Source organism: Primulina eburnea, chromosome 7 (assembly GCF_022965805.1).
Source record: "Primulina eburnea isolate SZY01 chromosome 7, ASM2296580v1, whole genome shotgun sequence".
NCBI lineage: Eukaryota > Viridiplantae > Streptophyta > Magnoliopsida > Lamiales > Gesneriaceae > Primulina > Primulina eburnea.
The window spans coordinates 1,714,421-1,732,140 of NC_133107.1; the positions used below are offsets into that span (position 1 = coordinate 1,714,421).

General features: G+C 35.9%; 4 protein-coding genes across 5 annotated transcripts; 3 read left to right on the top strand and 1 right to left on the bottom strand.

The window, feature by feature from the left end:
• The first annotated feature begins 457 nt into the window (after window positions 1-457).
• Window positions 458-3,349, top strand: LOC140836447 (actin-7-like). Its single transcript, XM_073201972.1, has 5 exons — window positions 458-671; window positions 1,582-1,650; window positions 1,740-2,133; window positions 2,225-2,838; window positions 2,923-3,349. The coding sequence occupies exons 2-5, from the start codon at window positions 1,591-1,593 to the stop codon at window positions 2,986-2,988; spliced, it is 1,134 nt and encodes a 377-aa protein (XP_073058073.1). The 5' UTR covers window positions 458-671; window positions 1,582-1,590; the 3' UTR covers window positions 2,989-3,349.
• A 2,202-nt stretch (window positions 3,350-5,551) lies between these two features.
• LOC140836448 (eukaryotic translation initiation factor 6-2-like) lies at window positions 5,552-8,501 on the top strand. Its single transcript, XM_073201973.1, has 7 exons — window positions 5,552-5,755; window positions 5,864-5,960; window positions 6,049-6,134; window positions 6,300-6,344; window positions 6,999-7,129; window positions 7,900-8,010; window positions 8,082-8,501. The coding sequence occupies exons 1-7, from the start codon at window positions 5,746-5,748 to the stop codon at window positions 8,337-8,339; spliced, it is 738 nt and encodes a 245-aa protein (XP_073058074.1). The 5' UTR covers window positions 5,552-5,745; the 3' UTR covers window positions 8,340-8,501.
• Window positions 8,502-8,654: 153 nt separating this feature from the next.
• LOC140836450 (uncharacterized) lies at window positions 8,655-9,609 on the top strand. The gene has a single exon (XM_073201976.1). It carries the CDS (start codon window positions 8,859-8,861, stop codon window positions 9,447-9,449), a length of 591 nt encoding a protein of 196 aa, XP_073058077.1. The 5' UTR covers window positions 8,655-8,858; the 3' UTR covers window positions 9,450-9,609.
• Window positions 9,610-10,214: 605 nt separating this feature from the next.
• On the bottom strand, window positions 10,215-15,846 carry LOC140836449 (uncharacterized). Of its 2 annotated transcripts, none has more exons than XM_073201975.1 (7): window positions 15,512-15,846; window positions 14,918-14,947; window positions 13,309-13,407; window positions 12,281-12,386; window positions 10,910-11,191; window positions 10,742-10,796; window positions 10,215-10,404 (listed from the first exon to the last, which is right to left on the bottom strand). In XM_073201975.1, exons 1-6 carry the CDS (start codon window positions 15,668-15,670, stop codon window positions 10,777-10,779), a joined length of 696 nt encoding a protein of 231 aa, XP_073058076.1. In that variant the 5' UTR covers window positions 15,671-15,846; the 3' UTR covers window positions 10,215-10,404; window positions 10,742-10,776. The 2 variants fall into 2 exon arrangements, with proteins under 2 accessions (XP_073058076.1, XP_073058075.1); XM_073201974.1 differs by having other exon boundaries at window positions 10,906-11,191.
• Between the last annotated feature and the right edge of the window lie 1,874 nt (window positions 15,847-17,720).

Consider the following 17,720-nt stretch of genomic DNA (forward strand, 5'->3'; position numbering starts at 1 on the left):
AATACGCGACTTATTTTGTCATCTAAACTTGTCAAATATTATTTTAAAAAATTATATTTTTAATGTATTTCAATTAAACAAAAAAACAAAAACTTGTGTGAGACGGTCTCATGGTCGTATTTTGTGAGACGGATCTCTTATTTGAGTCATCCATGAAAAGTATTACTTTTTATGCTAAGAATATTATTTTTTATTGTGAATATCAATATAATTAACCCGTCTCACAGATAAAAATTCGTGAGACTATCTCATAAAAGACTTAGCTCAAAAAAATGGTTGATGAAGTCTATTCGACTAGATATTCCCACTTGCACACATATGTCACTTAAATTTTTTTAATACAAAATCCAACACAAAATCCTTTGAAAGTTTCTTTTAAAAAAAAAACTAAAAAAATAATATATTGTTGATTTTTATGAAGTGGAAAAAAATGGAGAGTTTCGGTTCGCTCAAAATAAATAATTAAAGGATAAAAAAAAATAAAAAATTTAAAATGGCAGAGAGAAACTTCACCACTCAAGCTTGTATATAAAGAGAGACCTCTAACCTATGCCACCGGTACCTCCTTCATTACCTCTTCTGCGTTCCCATTGAGGCGAGACGGCAGAAGAACCGATCATCGGAAGCTAGTGACGCAGCAGTAGATTCACCAGATCCTTCTCTTATCAAAGGTTGTTATTATTGCTCTGTTTCCTGTTATTTCGTTCTAGTTGGTGAATACTTTTTCATTTTTTTTGTTGATTTTATGATTCGATTTTACTTGTTGTGAAGCATGACTGTGAGATCTGGAATTGAGTTGTGAGCAGATCTGATTTTACCTTATTTGTTTAAGATTTTGTATTTGAAATGATTGGATTTGCTGATTTCAAAGAATTTTGTTGCGCTAGACTCCGATCTGACGTTTAGGCCATCGTAGATTTGATTGATCTGTTTTTCTTCTTATAGATCTGAATTTATTTCGATGGTTTTTTTTCTTACTTGTTTTGTTTGAAATGATCTCGTTTTATTGATATTTCTGAATAGAATTGGATAAAGTTGATAGTTGATGTATGTTTTATATATCCGATTGCTCAATTGAATGTCCTGTTAGTTTTAAGGGGAAATAATTTGTATTGACTTGGTTTCTTTTATATATATAATTTCAATTTGCCTAATGTATTATCCCGAGTTTTATTTTTACCCTCTTGTAAAGATTTTAACTGCATAGTATTCGTAAAAGAGAGTTTGTTTCTTGATATTTTTACGTTTTTTTATAAATAGACCCACATCTATTATTATTTTATTTGAATAGTCAAATAGGCACATTATTGTTTCTAGAAAATTTTGAAATTTAATTTGAAGAATCGAAAAATGAAGAATACAGAAGTTTTTTTTTTTTTTTTTCTAGAATTCCTCAAATACAAAGCTACATTTTTTTAACAGTTACCATTTTGTTAAATTTCCTTGATTTTTTTTTTGTTGTGGTAATTTTTTACCTATTCTTTCCAAAACTTCTGGACCTGTGAATATCAAACAGCATGTGCTACGTTGTTTACCTCTGATTCCATGTGATTTAATAACTCTGTCGTGATGTTTTTACAGTTATAGAAAATGGCCGATACTGAGGATATTCAGCCCCTCGTCTGCGATAATGGAACTGGAATGGTGAAGGTTTGTATCTAATCTGACTTGCTATGGAAGCCTTTTTCTCCGGTAACTCTCTGAAGTAAGTTTGATCTCTGTTTTTTGTTTTATGTCAGGCTGGGTTTGCCGGTGATGATGCTCCTAGGGCAGTGTTCCCAAGTATTGTGGGTCGACCTAGACACACTGGAGTCATGGTCGGGATGGGACAAAAGGATGCCTATGTGGGTGATGAAGCTCAGTCCAAAAGAGGTATCTTGACCTTGAAATATCCCATTGAACATGGAATTGTCAGCAACTGGGATGATATGGAGAAGATATGGCATCATACATTTTACAATGAACTTCGTGTGGCACCTGAGGAGCATCCTGTACTTCTAACAGAGGCACCTCTCAACCCCAAGGCCAACAGGGAGAAGATGACTCAGATCATGTTCGAAACTTTTAATGTTCCTGCTATGTATGTTGCCATCCAGGCCGTACTTTCCCTGTATGCCAGTGGTCGTACAACTGGTGGGTATAAGTGCTGGAACTTGAATCTTGTTTGCTTTAAAATATTTGAATTTTGTATGATGGTTTTTTATTGATTCGTTTTTTCGAGCAGGTATTGTGCTGGACTCCGGTGATGGTGTCAGTCACACTGTACCAATCTACGAGGGGTATGCTCTGCCCCACGCCATCCTTCGTCTGGACCTTGCTGGTCGTGACCTTACCGATTACCTCATGAAAATCCTCACCGAGAGAGGATACATGTTCACCACCTCTGCAGAACGGGAAATTGTCCGTGACATAAAGGAGAAACTTGCATATGTGGCTCTCGATTATGAACAGGAGCATGAAACTGCCAAGAGCAGCTCTTCCATCGAGAAGAACTACGAGTTGCCTGATGGGCAGGTTATAACTATCGGGGCTGAGAGATTCCGTTGCCCGGAAGTCCTCTTCCAGCCATCTTTGATAGGAATGGAATCTGCTGGCATTCACGAGACGACGTACAACTCTATCATGAAATGTGATGTCGATATCAGAAAGGATCTTTATGGTAATATCGTGCTCAGCGGTGGTTCAACCATGTTCCCTGGTATTGCTGACCGTATGAGCAAAGAGATAACAGCATTGGCTCCCAGCAGCATGAAGATCAAGGTTGTGGCACCACCAGAGAGGAAGTACAGTGTGTGGATTGGAGGGTCCATTCTTGCATCCCTTAGCACCTTCCAGCAGGTTAATTCCTTTTCCATTTACTCATAAACATTCAGAAAAGATTCTCTTATATTCAATTGACATTTTTATTTATGTTTGATACAGATGTGGATTTCCAAGAGTGAGTATGACGAGTCTGGTCCTTCTATTGTCCACAGAAAATGTTTCTAAGCTCATGATACTCCTTCTTGGTGAGTTCATCTTAAATTGTCCTTCGGTTGGATTTTTGTGTTATTTCTCAAGGAAACTCGGTTTGGTTTATGTGGAGACTTAAAGTGGCGTTGTACCATGGGATACTTTGAATACAATGTATCAACATATATCAAACTCCATCCGGTTCTCGTTCTTATTATTTTATCAATGATGAGAATGTACTAGTCATTTCTGCGTCTGGATTTATATCGTTCTAGAGTCTTGTCTCAGGTCATTTGTAGTTTGAGAGTGCTTGTAATGTTCTCGTCTTTTGCTTTCCTGGATATTATATTTTGGAAGCCCCTTCTTGGGAACATTTATGTTAATATTTGTTGTTGCATGAGTACTTTCTGAATCAGTTTTGCAAAACTTGTATTTATATTTAAAATCTTGCACCTATTACTTGTGGTTAAAAGGATGTAAAACGACCGGCAAATGCTTTGTCCACCTATCTAAATCATGTGGATAGTTTAATGCCAAGTCACTTTAGGTATCTATGATGACAAGGCTTTGCGTGTATGGTGACAAGGTCAGCTTGTCTTGTTTTCACTTTCCGCAATTCTCGAGGCTCAAATTCCATTCCTCTTATTATCTTTGCCTCTCTTGCTTGCCCCATACTCTTTCGGTAGATCTATTACAGTTTACTGCTCTAGTTGAATTTTCGATGCATGTTAAACGAAGCAAACATTTCGTTAGACGCTTGCAATGTAGCAGGAGAATGAGACACGAATAAGGTCTCAGACTTTTTTCCCCTTGTAACACATTTAAGATCAGATCAAGACAGGATCGTGCATCAGTTTTGAACCCTCCATTCTCTTGTAAAATCGGATATTTTCTTCTCGACGACCTCCTTTGTAGATAATTATTGAAGTTTGTGAATACAAGGTGATCTTGGAAATAAAAGTCAGATATTGGATTTCCTTTTCGAAGGAGCATAATTTGCATGTGGAACTCTACATAATTGTTAATTTCTTCTCAGTTCGACTTTTATCCAGGCGAGGTTATTGTTATATTATTGTAACGGGAAATTGGTTTTCAGCCCCCAGCCGTCGATTTTTTTTATGTTCAGTCTCTAGGTATTTTTTTTAATACCACATTTTCACATGAAGTGTACCATATTTGTATGACATAGTACCACAATTTTATGAGTAGAGAGTGAACGCAAAAAAATGTTTGGATTGAGAATTTTTCACCAACTTTCTTTTATTGTAATTAGGTAAAATGGTTTAATTCATCATACTTTAATATTAGATACCTAACTTGTATAAACTAATTAATTTGAAAAATAAAATCAGACGTGAATCATATTACTTTTGCAACTAATGTTACATTAGATTGATGGAACATCAATCAGAATTTTGTGGAATATTCTTTTTGAAAGACAAAAGAGAAGAAAATATTTGCCGATTGTGGCCCGTCAGATCTGAGGGGTTGGGTTGTAGTTGATTATAAATAATAAAAAAAAAAAAAAAAACCTGCGTGAGATGGAATTTCACCTTTTCCTACTGCTGCTGCCTTTTCTATTATATATCTAAATGACAGCCTAATTGTGCGGTTCAAAACGTGGGTTGGCATGTGAAGTTGCCTTTTTCTAAATCTGGAGATTCTGGACCATTGTTTCTTCCACGATTTATTTTCTTAACCTTCTTAAGGTGGGATCTTAGATACATTTTCCCCCCAATTATTTCCAATTTAATTACTTCACCGTATTTCAGAAACATTTAAAATGATTAAAACTTGAGATTTAAAAAATTAAATATCAATTTTCATAAGTTTGCCGAACTGGTCATATTATATAGTCTGACTTTTCATGTTCGCACATATATGTATATGTACATTTTGATCATGCTTACGGCTAACTCTGTTTTCTAAATAACAGTACAATATATGTATTCTTTTTCCAAAGTCGTGAATCATTAAAACTTAAAAGCCTTGCCGGCTAAGAAAATTTGGACAAAATTTTAATGATACGCGTTAAGAGTCATTGTCTAATTTATTATATAACCCTTGATAGCTTTCTTTCCTTTTTTTTAAACGGAAACTCACGACCACTAATCGTAGATACGTGATGGATAAACTTTAGTTAAATCATACTATACAAGTCTCGTATCGTAGACTCGCACAAAAAAAATATTAATAAAAAATAGAATATGTGACCAACTGATTACATATTTCAACTTGTACAAACATCAATAAAAATAGAATTTGTGACCAATTGATCACATAGTCCAACTTGAACACCCATCAATATGTACTCAATAGCTTTCACATCTCACCGAAAGTAAATGAAAGACGATAATGTTTATGGAAAATGGGACGTTTGCGTTAAAATTGCCACATTCTAATATAATAACAAATAAAAACAAGTAGCAGAGACGACCAGCCCATATCCGCTGGTCTTCGAACAGAATGGGCCAGAGTAAGAGTCCATTTTAAATAAGACCAATTTGATTTTGTGATGTGGAGGTTGGGCCCAAGTATCTCTCAAGCCCACTCACAGAAATTCAATTATTGACTTTACGTCTCTCTCAAGCTCAAATTTAATATATCCACACTCGAACACTGCGCGCCAGAGGCATAACCCTAATTTGATTCCATTTTTGCTTCCGCTTAAATTAACTCACGGTTTTCTGCATCGACCGCCGAGAATTTCCGTCTGCTTTCGAGAATTCGATCAATTTTCAACTCGGTAGATCTAATAGCAGTCGTCCTTGTTCTGTGCAATATCAGTTCGCCATGGCAACGAGTAAGTAGTATTACTAGCAGACGAGCTAACATGTGTGCATGATTAATACTTCCTTTTTATCAATTTATGATAGGAAGGAATTACGCAGTTTACTTGATCTTTGGACAGGATTGCAATACGAGAACAACTGCGAGATTGGTGTGTTTTCTAAGCTGACTAATGCATACTGTCTTGTCGCTATTGGTGGTTCTGAGAACTTCTACAGGTATTTGTTTCCACTGCACCCAATCTTTTATTGTTTGGGTTTTTTTATGTGGCATTTCACTTTATCTGTGGTTCTTGTTTGGTGGCAGCATTTTTGAGGCCGAATTGGCTGATGTCATTCCGGTGGTTAAGACCTCCATTGCAGGCACTAGAATAATCGGACGGCTATGTGCTGGTGAGCTTGTGTTCTGTACAATTTTCAGCTCATCATGTCAACGAGAATAATATAATTTGATTTTGGTGGTGGTGTTCTTTATGCCGCTGCTTTGAGTTCAGTCATCTTAATGCTATTGGCTGACTAACTATTCTATCCTCCCCTTCCCAAATATACCATGGACAGGAAATAAAAATGGATTGCTTTTGCCTCACAATACTACTGATCAAGGTGATCCCGCCACTCTATGAAATCCATTAATTTTACTAAATGCTTAAGAGTTTGGCCTATGCCTGATTTTCATATGTGAGATAGCTTAGCTCTGTTACAGATTAGAGATTAAGAAGCAGATATCTTCACTTCTTTTTTCCTATTGTCAATTGTATGTATTATTCATATGACTAACTTGTTTCACATAACAGCTGAGACACGAGCATATTCTGAATTTACGTACAAATCACAAATGGATTCTTACTTTATGAATCCAGTCCTAAGATGATGGGAATATTGATAGCATCTTGGTATCAGATAGGAATAATACATAGCCTACATATTTACAAGATGGTAAAACAAAAATGAGATCCAATCGTTCCTGAAATATCGTCAGTGTTTTCTGTATCATGTTAGATTGTCTCTTGGTTCTCTGCCTAGAATTGGGTTTAGTTTTACGGTTACACAATTGGAATCGGCATTAGCTTCCATTCCTCTGGCCAAAAGTCTTTGGACTTTCAGCTTAAACTATTGATGCATTTTGATGGTGGTAGTAGTTTTGTCAGTGATACCTCATGACACTATGACTCTTATATGTATAGTTATGGGTTTTTCTTTTACTGTTTGATCACATAGTGGATCTTATTTTGATACTTTGGTTTCCTGGTATGACAGAACTACAACATTTGAGGAATAGTTTACCAGATTCAGTTGTTGTTCAGCGCATCGAGGAAAGATTATCTGCTCTAGGGAACTGCATTGCATGCAATGACCATGTTGCTCTCACGCATCCTGATCTTGACAAAGTAAACTTATTTTCCTAGATCGAAATCGCCTGCAACTTGTAGAATTATAGTTAAACCTTTTGAATTTATTAATGTTTTTTTTTTCTCAGAGTACTACCTTGTTTTTAAACCCCCGATTTACATGCAATTGTTCTTATCATGATAATTCTCATGATTGCCAGCCTCGATCAAGTTCTTGCTTTCAATATCATCCCAGTAGTCCAAGTTACACCATCTCAATTTCAGATCAGTGAATGCATATTTTTGTATAAATTTTGGCTTCGTTTACTAGTCTTTGAAAGGTTGAACTTTTGGGTTAGTGAAGGATTTTCTCCTTACAAATAAATATACTGTAACTATTCCATCTTTCTTGAAGTTCTTCCTCAAAAACAGCTATGCTTTTGCCCCCACTAGAAAGTGCTGTTTTGTACTTAATAGTGGTCATTGACTCTTCGTATATTTCCATTTCCAATTGTGATTTAGAGAAGAGAACCAAAAAATTGTGCAAGTGGCAAACCTACAAATTATTATGCTTGTCTAAATCAAGAAATTTGTTGGTTTTCAATTTGACATATTTTTAAGGATGATAGCAAAAACTTCTAATATGTTGTATTCCAAGAAAACATAATTTCCATTGCCAGCGAAAATGGTCTGGAAAATTTTTACTTGTTTAAAAATTCCACTTTCTGCATTTTGTTTATGTGGCATGTACAATGAGGTACTGTGGACAGTATACACAGTTATTGAAAGTAAAAAGCAGGGGAGTTATTGATATGTTCGGTCTTTATCAGGAAACTGAGGAGATGATTGCAGATGTCCTCGGTGTTGAAGTTTTCAGGCAGACAATTGCTGGCAATATACTAGTGGGCAGTTTCTGCGCATTTTCCAATCGAGGTGGCTTGGTATGTCTTAAATACTTCCATCCATGATTATGCTTGCACTCTGTCCTTTACCCACATGATTTGCATAACAGGTTCATCCTCACACATCCATCGAGGATTTGGATGAGCTTTCAACCCTTCTGCAGGTGCCTTTGGTGGCCGGAACCGTGAATCGTGGCAGTGAAGTGATTGCTGCTGGGTTGACAGTAAATGACTGGACAGCATTCTGTGGATCAGACACAACTGCTACGGAGTTATCTGTTATTGAGAGCGTATTCAAGTTGAGAGAAGCTCAGCCTAGTGCACTTGTTGATGAGATGAGGAAATCGTTGATCGACACCTACGTTTAAATTTGAAATATTCAGTCTTTTTTTTTAATGAAGCTAATATTTTGATTGTGCACTTGTTTTATTAGTTATGTGAGAACGAACTGATGCCCTTGAATTATAACAGTACATTGGTGGAAATGACCAATGCGGTTGTTATTTGCTATTAAGTGTGCAGTGTTTATATGTTTTTTAATTTTATTGATATATATAACAAAACTATATATATATACACACACACACACACTACGTATAGATGGTAGGTAGATTATTTTATTTCGTACCAGGACAGATTAATTAATCCTTTTTATTTAGAACAGGAAAAATGTACACCACCCCCATGTGGAGATCAAGTAAAAAAAATATCGCGATTTTTCGGATATTGGCAAAAAAAAATTTACGTTAAATTATTGATATGTACTTGTGTGTAGATATATGATGTCGGGAGTACAAACTCAACGGTAATAATAGAAGTATCTATCTACCCACCCCCTTGTTTCCATTGACTAACTGTGGAAACAGCTGTCCACCTCAAACCTTTCCATGGCGGATTACGAACCCACCGCCGCCGCAGCCGGAAGCCACCACCGCAGCCACAACCACCCCAATCTTATTCCAAAGGAGACAGCCCTCCAAGCCGTCAACACCATCATCCAGCTCCACTTCGAGAAAACCCTGGAAAAAAAACGAGCAGTCGACCTCCAGAAGAAGGAGCTCTGGAAACTCTTCCACTTCTTCTTCCTCTTCCTAGGCCTGGTCTTTCTGGGCCAGGCCCAGTCTTCACGACTCCAATGCCGCCACTGCTGGATGCCCATTGGGCTCCTCTCCCTGGCCCATCTCATCTTCTACGTGTCGGTCGCCCAGACCCTCCGATGCATCAACGGGTTCAAGTATCAGCGACGGTGCCACAAGTTGACGCTGGGATTGGCGACTGAGCGGCTGCGGCAGCTTAAAATGAGGCTGAGCAACGGCGGGGTTTTGGAGGAGATGGGAGAGGAGTTTGATATTCATTATCAGGAGCCGCCTGAAAGTTATTTTGGTAAATTTAAGAGGAATTGGGCCCTGCATTTCGGCTTCTTGATTTTTATTTACGGATTCATGGTTTCATCTTCTGTTGTCCTTCTTTGTTTTTAGCGCAAGTGTATTGTCATCGTGGTTGTATTCGAGTGGATTTGCTTCGCCAGATAATTTTTATCACTTTGTCTATGTTAAATGATTTTGGTGTGCGGGGCTTAAGCTCTATATAATTGTCATAAATAAGAAAATAGACATCCAAAATCCAAAATTTTGACAAGTTCATCAATCTTTGTTACTTCGATTGACAAAAAGGCACGCTTTCCTTGAGCTAGATGGCAGGTTTGAGTCTTGCCATAGTTGTTGCTGTTTATTCGAATCAAACTTTAGAATTATTAAGTGTATTAAAATACTAAATATAAAATGTATTTTTGAGAAAGATTAAAGCAACTGGTTACAGCCAAGACCCCAAAATCAAAGGTATATGCTATATGGATTAGAGTCCCATTTATTTACTTAGTTAAAAATCTCCCACCCGCTGTTAAAAAAATACAAGTGTTTGGTCACTTTGGTGGATGGAAAATATTCTGAGTATGCTTTGAAGGATCAAGTTAGATGTTGACGACTGAAAGCAGCATATCCCAGGAGGCCAACTAGTGAGACGTATCAGGTCATGTCATTCTCCAAACTAGTCCTGCTATATAATATAGTGTGTGAATATTTTGTTAGGATAATGATGACGGAATCTCTACATCTTACATCTTATATTATTTCTACGTTAAATGTGATCAAACCATTATTATTTTAGGCTGGAATCGAAGAAGCTCGACTGGTTTAGTTGAACTAAATTATCAAGAAATATAAATTAGGTATGAATCAGGCACATTTATTTTTATATTAATAAAATGTTATAAGCACAGCTAATTATTGCACCTCTCTTATAACTTATAAGGGATCTGAATGATTCAGCTGAAATGAAAGATTGAAAGGAAAGAAAAGATCAAGCCGTTGCGAGTGCATTGCACAGTGATTTGTATGCGTTGGCACAATTTTTGAAATTCTCTTCTGCGTCTCTCTGCAAAATCCACAACATGCGTTACAAATACAAGAACCTGAACGGTCACTTTTTGAAACTTTCTAAAGAACAAGCGAATGAAGACCCAGAGGAAGGCAGATTCCCAGTCAATTTGTGCAGACTAAACAGAGAAAGTCCACAAGATAATTTGCGTCCATTTTTCAGCCAACAAAAAGGAGGAATAAAACAACATTCATTTACAAGGACTGGCTCAAATTTAATGAGATAGTCAAGCCATGAGGACAGATTTATTAAATGAATTACCATGGCACCGCACTATGAAAATAACTGTTAATTATTTAGGTTTAATATATAGAAGGTGAAGATAAAATCTGACCTGTGAAGGGCCTTGATGCTTGTCGGGATGCCACTTCAAAGCTGACTGGCGAAAACTGCATGAACAACACTTCTTATAGTTAAACATCAATAATAACATAATCTACAAGCATGCCATCCTTTATAAAACTTTATATGAAAACATATTGCAATTTGAGTACTTACGCACACTTGACTTCCTCAATTTTCAATGGGCCAGCAGTTGGTAAGCCAAGAATTCTCCTATCAGCATAAGTTCCAACAATTAAAGACTCGTAATCAAATTCTATCCTACTCTTGGCACCATGTTCTTGGTATGTGCTCTTACTCCAGTCCGAACTTTCTCTCCAATCAAATCCCATCTCCCAGGGTTTGAAGGTCCACTCAAAGCATCTTTTCCCATTGGTAGCTTCAAATATTCTCTCAGGGTATTCATCAAAATCTTCACAAGAATTCTCTCTCCGACGCTTTCCTGAAAATTGACAAAAAGTGTAGTTTCACTCACTACATGTGCGCCTGGACACATATCATTACGATATTCAATTAGTATGCAACAAAAACAAATCGTAAGCCTAGGGCAGTACACTAGCTGTAAACGATTTCAGGATAGCAAGTATAGGAGTCGGGGAGAAGAATTCTTTAAAACGTAAGTAAGTAGTCACAAGGGGAGCCACCAACAGGAAAAGTAAACCAGGAGTTTCTCCGCAAGTATCATAATTACAATAAGAAATCTCTCTCCCATATTTAAAAACAGGGGTGGGTCCTCAAGAAAGAATGTCTATAAATATAACTCCACAAAAACAAAATCCCGGAGTCTAATAATTTTAGATGCAAGCCTCCAGTTATAAGTATATAAACATTGGTTTATGATATTTGAACTCAAATTCAAAACATATTTTCCTTGGTGAGAGATGGTTTTTTATATGAACCCCAACCACACAACAAGTCTCCCAATAAGCTCCATGACTACCATAATCTCTCCCAAAAGTTGAAACGAAGAAGAAAACCAATAATACTTTGCAAAGAATGATCTTGTTTTTACCATATTTTTTTTTATTTTAGCTGGGCTGAAAGTTAGGGGTAGAAAAAAGAGATAGAACATATGTTTCATTTTCACGTGCCGTGTAAGGATCACATTCAAAAACCCAACATGCACCTATCATCTAGATAACAAAACTTTGACAGATGATATCACCGAACAGCTTCTAAAAATATTTGAAATTTGGATATCACGGTTCGGTTGAGTTGAGTTCGCCACGGCTAAGGAATCAGTCCAGATCCCTCAACCATAATAATCCACTGATGCAATTGCACAGATAGGACTATGTTATAAAAAACCAACAAAATTGAATTCAACTGACGTACTAGACAAGAAAATTTTAAGTTGGTTACCCTTCTATGTGATTCTCACAAGGATAAATCCTATGACAAGTGCTTAACTGCTAAATCAGTTATCTGACACAGTGCAGAGGCATTCTTAGAAGAAGGCAGGATCATACCCATGATCCAAGAGAAACTTTGCAACAACAACTCAACTATAAAAGATTGAAAATAAACTAACGTTTCATTTTCTTGTGGTAAGCTATCTGAGCTTGACGAGCAGGCTTTATTCGAGATTTTTTGTTTAACTGGTCCCTGTAGTCTGCTTCAATCTTCGAAAAAGATTTCTACACAATGTACACAAACCAACTTCTTTCAATATCCAACGGAAGCAAGTCAGGAAAAAGACAAAAAGCTGTCCATTGATAGGAAGAATTGGCAAAAAAAACAATTGGCGGGCATGAGATAGATTTAACTTTGACAGAGTAAAGCTTTACAGAAATCATAAAAACAATAAAAATTTCAACAGAAATTTGCACAGCCAAGACATTATATGAAACTAGAGAATCCAATGTCAAGAAAAAGTAAAGTTCAGGATCATCACAAGCCTAAAGTCTTATTTTTTCAATATCAATTGGTTTACCTACGATAAACTAGGACCATGTTCGCTTTTAACGATTGTTTACTCAATTATTATTGACACCATGAGTCCATAAGGCATCCCGAAATCAAATTACTTTTGCAAGAGATATGAGCATCTGGGTGGTCATACAAGCAAAGTCATGTTACTGTCATGGATTCAATACTCTGATCAACTCTTCAACTATGACAGGTATGACTCTTTAGCTACAATCTTTATGTTGAATAGAAAGCGGAAGAATATCTACACCATCAACTTATTTCATGTTGCCCAGAAAACAGTAGAGCGTTGTTTGATGTGTGAATCAGATCCCATTTTAAAATTGCACTGAAAAATCACGCGACTGTTTTAGTGGTTGACTTCAATTTCGGGTACCCCGAGGAAAGAGATATATTGAGGACAAAGGGTTGATGAATAAGAAGAATTCTTGTTAATAATTTACTGCTTGTTTCTTATTTAAATCACATTGAGAAGAAATAACATGACCATTGATGCACGATACATACTTGATGTCTTACATTAGTGTGTAAAAACATCTAAATATGTGTATAAATATCGGAAAGGGAACGGAAAATGCTACACTGGACATCAATCACAGAAAATGTATCTCAAATAGGCCAGATGAATACCTCAGGCTTTGTTATCGAGCAGCCCCCGTTGAAGAGTAGATTTTTAAGAGCTTTCTTTGTGTCAGCACGCTTCTGCCGTACTGCATACCTTATACAATTCTGAAACAATGCTCTCAATATCAGAGAACTTAGAAAAAATTCAGTAACACAAAAATTGACTTACCCAAAAAAAACATTATTTTGGAAATTACATAGCACCCATGTTTTGGTAAATCATGAGAGAGCCACAGAGCAAAAGACGATTCACCGAAGTTACAGTCTGACATCAGCAGAAAAATGCACGAGTTCAACATTACATGATTCTGGTCATTATAAAGATTGATGAAGCATGCCGAAGGAGTAGGTTGAGGTTGTAAGTACTGAGAAAACTTTTGTCCTTGGTTAAGAAATTTGTGTTTCAAGAGCATGAGACGCTATATTAAGCAATTGTCAAAGGAAAGCTGCAGTATGAACACTGAGAATTGGGATAAAGCAAGCAAATAAAGTTTAATAGATACATTTTATTCTCTGAAAGGTTTTAGAACTACAATCACAGAACCAAATGGAGCACTAAGACAGTTCAAAGTCCCAAAGCCTTAAGAGGAGCCAAATGTAAGCATAGAGGAGACAAGTATGCGCCATTTACTAAACCTAAATAGTTTTGAATCATCTGAAAGAAATTTGAGAAACCAGATATTAATCCTTGTTAAAAATGAAGATATGCACTAGGGATTTACAAGCACTTTAAAAAAATGGATTCTTTGGCTAACAGACTACTGCAAAATTAATTCCAATCAAGAACTTCTGAAGGTGTTCACGGTGAAAGAATAATGATACGTTATTTTAAAAAAGGCTTGGTTCTTGAATTTCATTAATTACAGAGGTATTGAGCTAATAGATCATACAACGAAATTTTGAGAGAGTGAAAAAGAGTTGATCAAGTATTTAAACAAAAAATTTAGTGGATGAATTTGAATTATGCCAAAGATGTCAACAGCAGTAGCCATATTAACTACACAAGAAAGATATATTAGAACAGCATTAAAGGTCATCTTTCAGTCCTTTTAGATTAACAAAATCAATGAATTATCAACTAATGGGGACAAAAATATAGCTCTTGGGTCGCTGCTCTTGAGTCACACACTTTGTTCAGATCCCACTGGTAGACTCTCCGCTGAACCCAATATCTCTATCCATTTAAAACTGAGACACCCGGTGAACCAAATGCCCTTCCCCGAAAGTACTAGTATTATTTCTTTGATATGTTTGAGACAGTTTTGACGTATTTCGTAGAAATAGTTCGATGCACCAGAAAATTGATGGAACTACTTTAAATAATAATGCTTTACTATGAACTTGACAAAAAGAAAGATCATAATCACAACTCACAAGTAACGCTATAACTAAACTGCTTAAATTCGTGATTTTGGCTATAGAGAGGGCATAATATCTCTAAGAGTGCGAGAGGAGGATGTTGAAAGTTGAACTATACATGTCAAATGGTTTAACTGTTTAGCAGAGTCTAGTTTATGGTTATTTCATAACCACATATTCAAATCATAACTCGGTAATAATATATCGTGATAAATATGGAATAATCGAACTCTAAAATTGATGGTAGCTTGTTTACCTTAGATGGTTGTTTGTTGCTTCCTACATCCTGCAATGTGTTATCGAAAATAGAAATCATAATGAAACTCAGCTTCTTACATGATATATAGTAGCATGCATTTGACAATTAGTAAATCAGTTCATCGCTACTTAGTTATTATTTTTTTAACAATGACCAGATTAGTGAACTTAGGAATAGCAGAAGCAGCAAAAGTTCAAAACTCCATCTAATAATCAATTCTCACTTGTGTCATTGAAAAAAAACTTCCTTTCCAACAGTCCAAAACCATCTTATGATTGCAGGTAATCAGGATCGTTGTTTTACTTTCAGAATATAAATAGAAACAATCATCCAGATTCCAGACCAATTCATAACTTCAACATAAATTTACATTTCTCTTCATGATAATAATTAAGCAATTGCAATTCCAGTGCCAAGAACAAAATTTTAAGTTACAGTCAAGTTTAAGAACTTCTACAACACCTTGGTAGTATATAATACAAGACTACGATTTATGCTCAATTCCTTCTCACTACCCAAACATTTCTCTATCTCAATATTGCAAAAACACAAATAAACTCAAAGAAGGAACAAAATTATGACCGAACTTACAGCTTTAAACGTGTGTTTCCATTTCTCAAAACAAACATCCGTAGAATGGAACGAAGCCCAATAAACAGTCGAAGGATTTGGCGTTGCTGCTGTCCTTATGGATTGGACAATCGGGTCCCCGAGTATCACAAAAATTCTCCATCTTGATAAAACTTGCATAATAATACATTCACGGCCACTACTGAATTGTCAGTCAATTGAAAGACGAACCCTAACAAGCCTAAAATAGCGCTTCATAGTAGCCCACAAGCCTTGAGCAACATTCCTCGTGAAATAGCGTTTCGGAGTGGCCAAAGCCAGAAAGAGGACAATATGTATTTTGTAAAGTTTCTGACGTGAGATACCACTTCTATCTATCATTCACGCAATATTTTAACATAATATATTTTCATGGACCATTCAAATAAAATACCTGTCTTATAAAATATGATCTTTTGTTTTTGTTCTTATTAAAAATGACATTGATTGACAAATAATCTAGAGTTCTATATAAAGTATGGAGATGGCGGCGTTTATGACAAAATATAATAATATTTGTTATGAATTAAATATTTGTCTTATAAAATTTATAATATATAATTTATCAGTATGTTTTATGGACCAAGTAAAAGATTTTTACCATCAATTTTATAGGATTAAAACTGAGAAAATATTTAAGATAGTAAATGTAGAGTCTAAAATAACATATATAATTTTTACCTTTATATCTCTTTTCTGTTACATTGAACAGGATACTTCATTACATATGGACATGATCTTTTTACCTCCCCTCTTATGGAAACTGAAAGCATTGGTGGACTTATAAACAGTACAAGCGTTCCACCAAAATGGATGAAAGGGTGTATGTATGTGAATCATGGTGCCATTTGGAGTTAAATATAAAAGGATGTCTGTGTCTGAACGTAGCTTCGATATTGCCTCAATGATAGATTCAATGGGCATTCGACACTGAAAAAAGGTATTAAAAAAATGTGTAAGACGATGATCCAACAGTATTATCATGAGACAACAGTCACATCTCTATAGTATGAAAAACATGAGTAACAGTTGAAGTCCAGACAAGATGACAACATGGCCGTCAGCTTCCATCTTAATTCCAACAATAGGATCTTTTCTTTTTGCAGCATTAATTATCTCCTCTCAAACCTCCGCGTGCTTCCTTAATTGATAACTTCTTCACATCATCAACACTTTGCATTTCCTTTTGGAGCCACTTATTTATATATATATAACTAATTTCAGAAACATACATTACCCCAAATTGGAAGTATGCATGTTCAACTAATGACAAGCAGAGCCGAGGCAGTAATGCCTCAGTCAATGAAGGGTCTTCCACACCAGATTCCAGCTTATCCAGCAAGGACCAGCAACTCGAGTTATTGCAAAAGTTGTTCTCACCGCAGAATAATATATAACATAGTGGGGACAGGAAGTGTGGCACAAAAAAGGAATTTCTCAAGTGCTCTCACTGTAAATTCAAAGAAAAGGCGCCCATGGATAGTGGACTGGGGAGCATCTGATCATATGACCGGAGATGTTACTCTTTTCCACAAGTACTGTCCATGCAGAGAAGATTTGACTGTGAAAATTACTGATGGATCCTTGTCCAAGGTGCCAGGAACATGTTCCGTAATTATTTCTGAGAATATATATTTATCCACGGTCCTCCATGTGCCAAATCTTGATTTCAATCTCTTGTCAATCAGCAAATTTACTCAAGAACATAAATGTCCGTGTTGCTAAATTTTTCTCAAATATATGTGAATTTAGGATTTGTATTCTGAGAGGACGATTGACAATGCTAAGACGTGCTTTGGACTTTTTCTTCTGAAGAATATAAATTTCGTCACAATCCAAAATTCTGATGTTGCGTGTGTTCATTCAAAAGGATCAGTTTCTTGTGAAAATAATAAGGATTGTGAAGTAATGTTGTGGAAACTTTTAAAAGTTTAATTTTGAATAATCTATAAGAGACCTATGATCCATATTCAAATGTCATAGACTATAATTCAATCAAATGAAACCTTCAAAAAGGAAAATTAATTGTCCAAAACTGACAGTTAATCTGCGCTTGACAAACATAGAATATCTCATATGCTACAATAAAGAGGAAGCCTAAGTCAGAAACAACACATGCCAATGAAAAGAATTTGTCATTTAAATAGAGAAAACCAGAAGTCTCTGGCTGTCCAGAAATATTTATGGATTT

Coding starts and splice junctions, on each gene's coding strand:
- LOC140836447 (XM_073201972.1), top strand. CDS start 1,591: ATGGCCGATACTGAGGATATTCAGCCCCTCGTCTGCGATAATGGAACT. Junction 1,651..1,739: donor ATGGAACTGGAATGGTGAAG/GTTTGTATCTAA, acceptor GTTTTATGTCAG/GCTGGGTTTGCCGGTGATGA. Junction 2,839..2,922: donor CCCTTAGCACCTTCCAGCAG/GTTAATTCCTTT, acceptor TGTTTGATACAG/ATGTGGATTTCCAAGAGTGA.
- LOC140836448 (XM_073201973.1), top strand. Junction 5,961..6,048: donor GGTTCTGAGAACTTCTACAG/GTATTTGTTTCC, acceptor GTTTGGTGGCAG/CATTTTTGAGGCCGAATTGG. Junction 8,011..8,081: donor TTTCCAATCGAGGTGGCTTG/GTATGTCTTAAA, acceptor TTTGCATAACAG/GTTCATCCTCACACATCCAT.
- LOC140836450 (XM_073201976.1), top strand. CDS start 8,859: ATGGCGGATTACGAACCCACCGCCGCCGCAGCCGGAAGCCACCACCGC.
- LOC140836449 (XM_073201974.1), bottom strand. CDS start 15,670: ATGCAAGTTTTATCAAGATGGAGAATTTTTGTGATACTCGGGGACCCG. Junction 14,948..15,511: donor GGAAACACACGTTTAAAGCT/GTAAGTTCGGTC, acceptor AACACATTGCAG/GATGTAGGAAGCAACAAACA. Junction 10,405..10,741: donor AGCATCAAGGCCCTTCACAG/GTCAGATTTTAT, acceptor TGGATTTTGCAG/AGAGACGCAGAAGAGAATTT.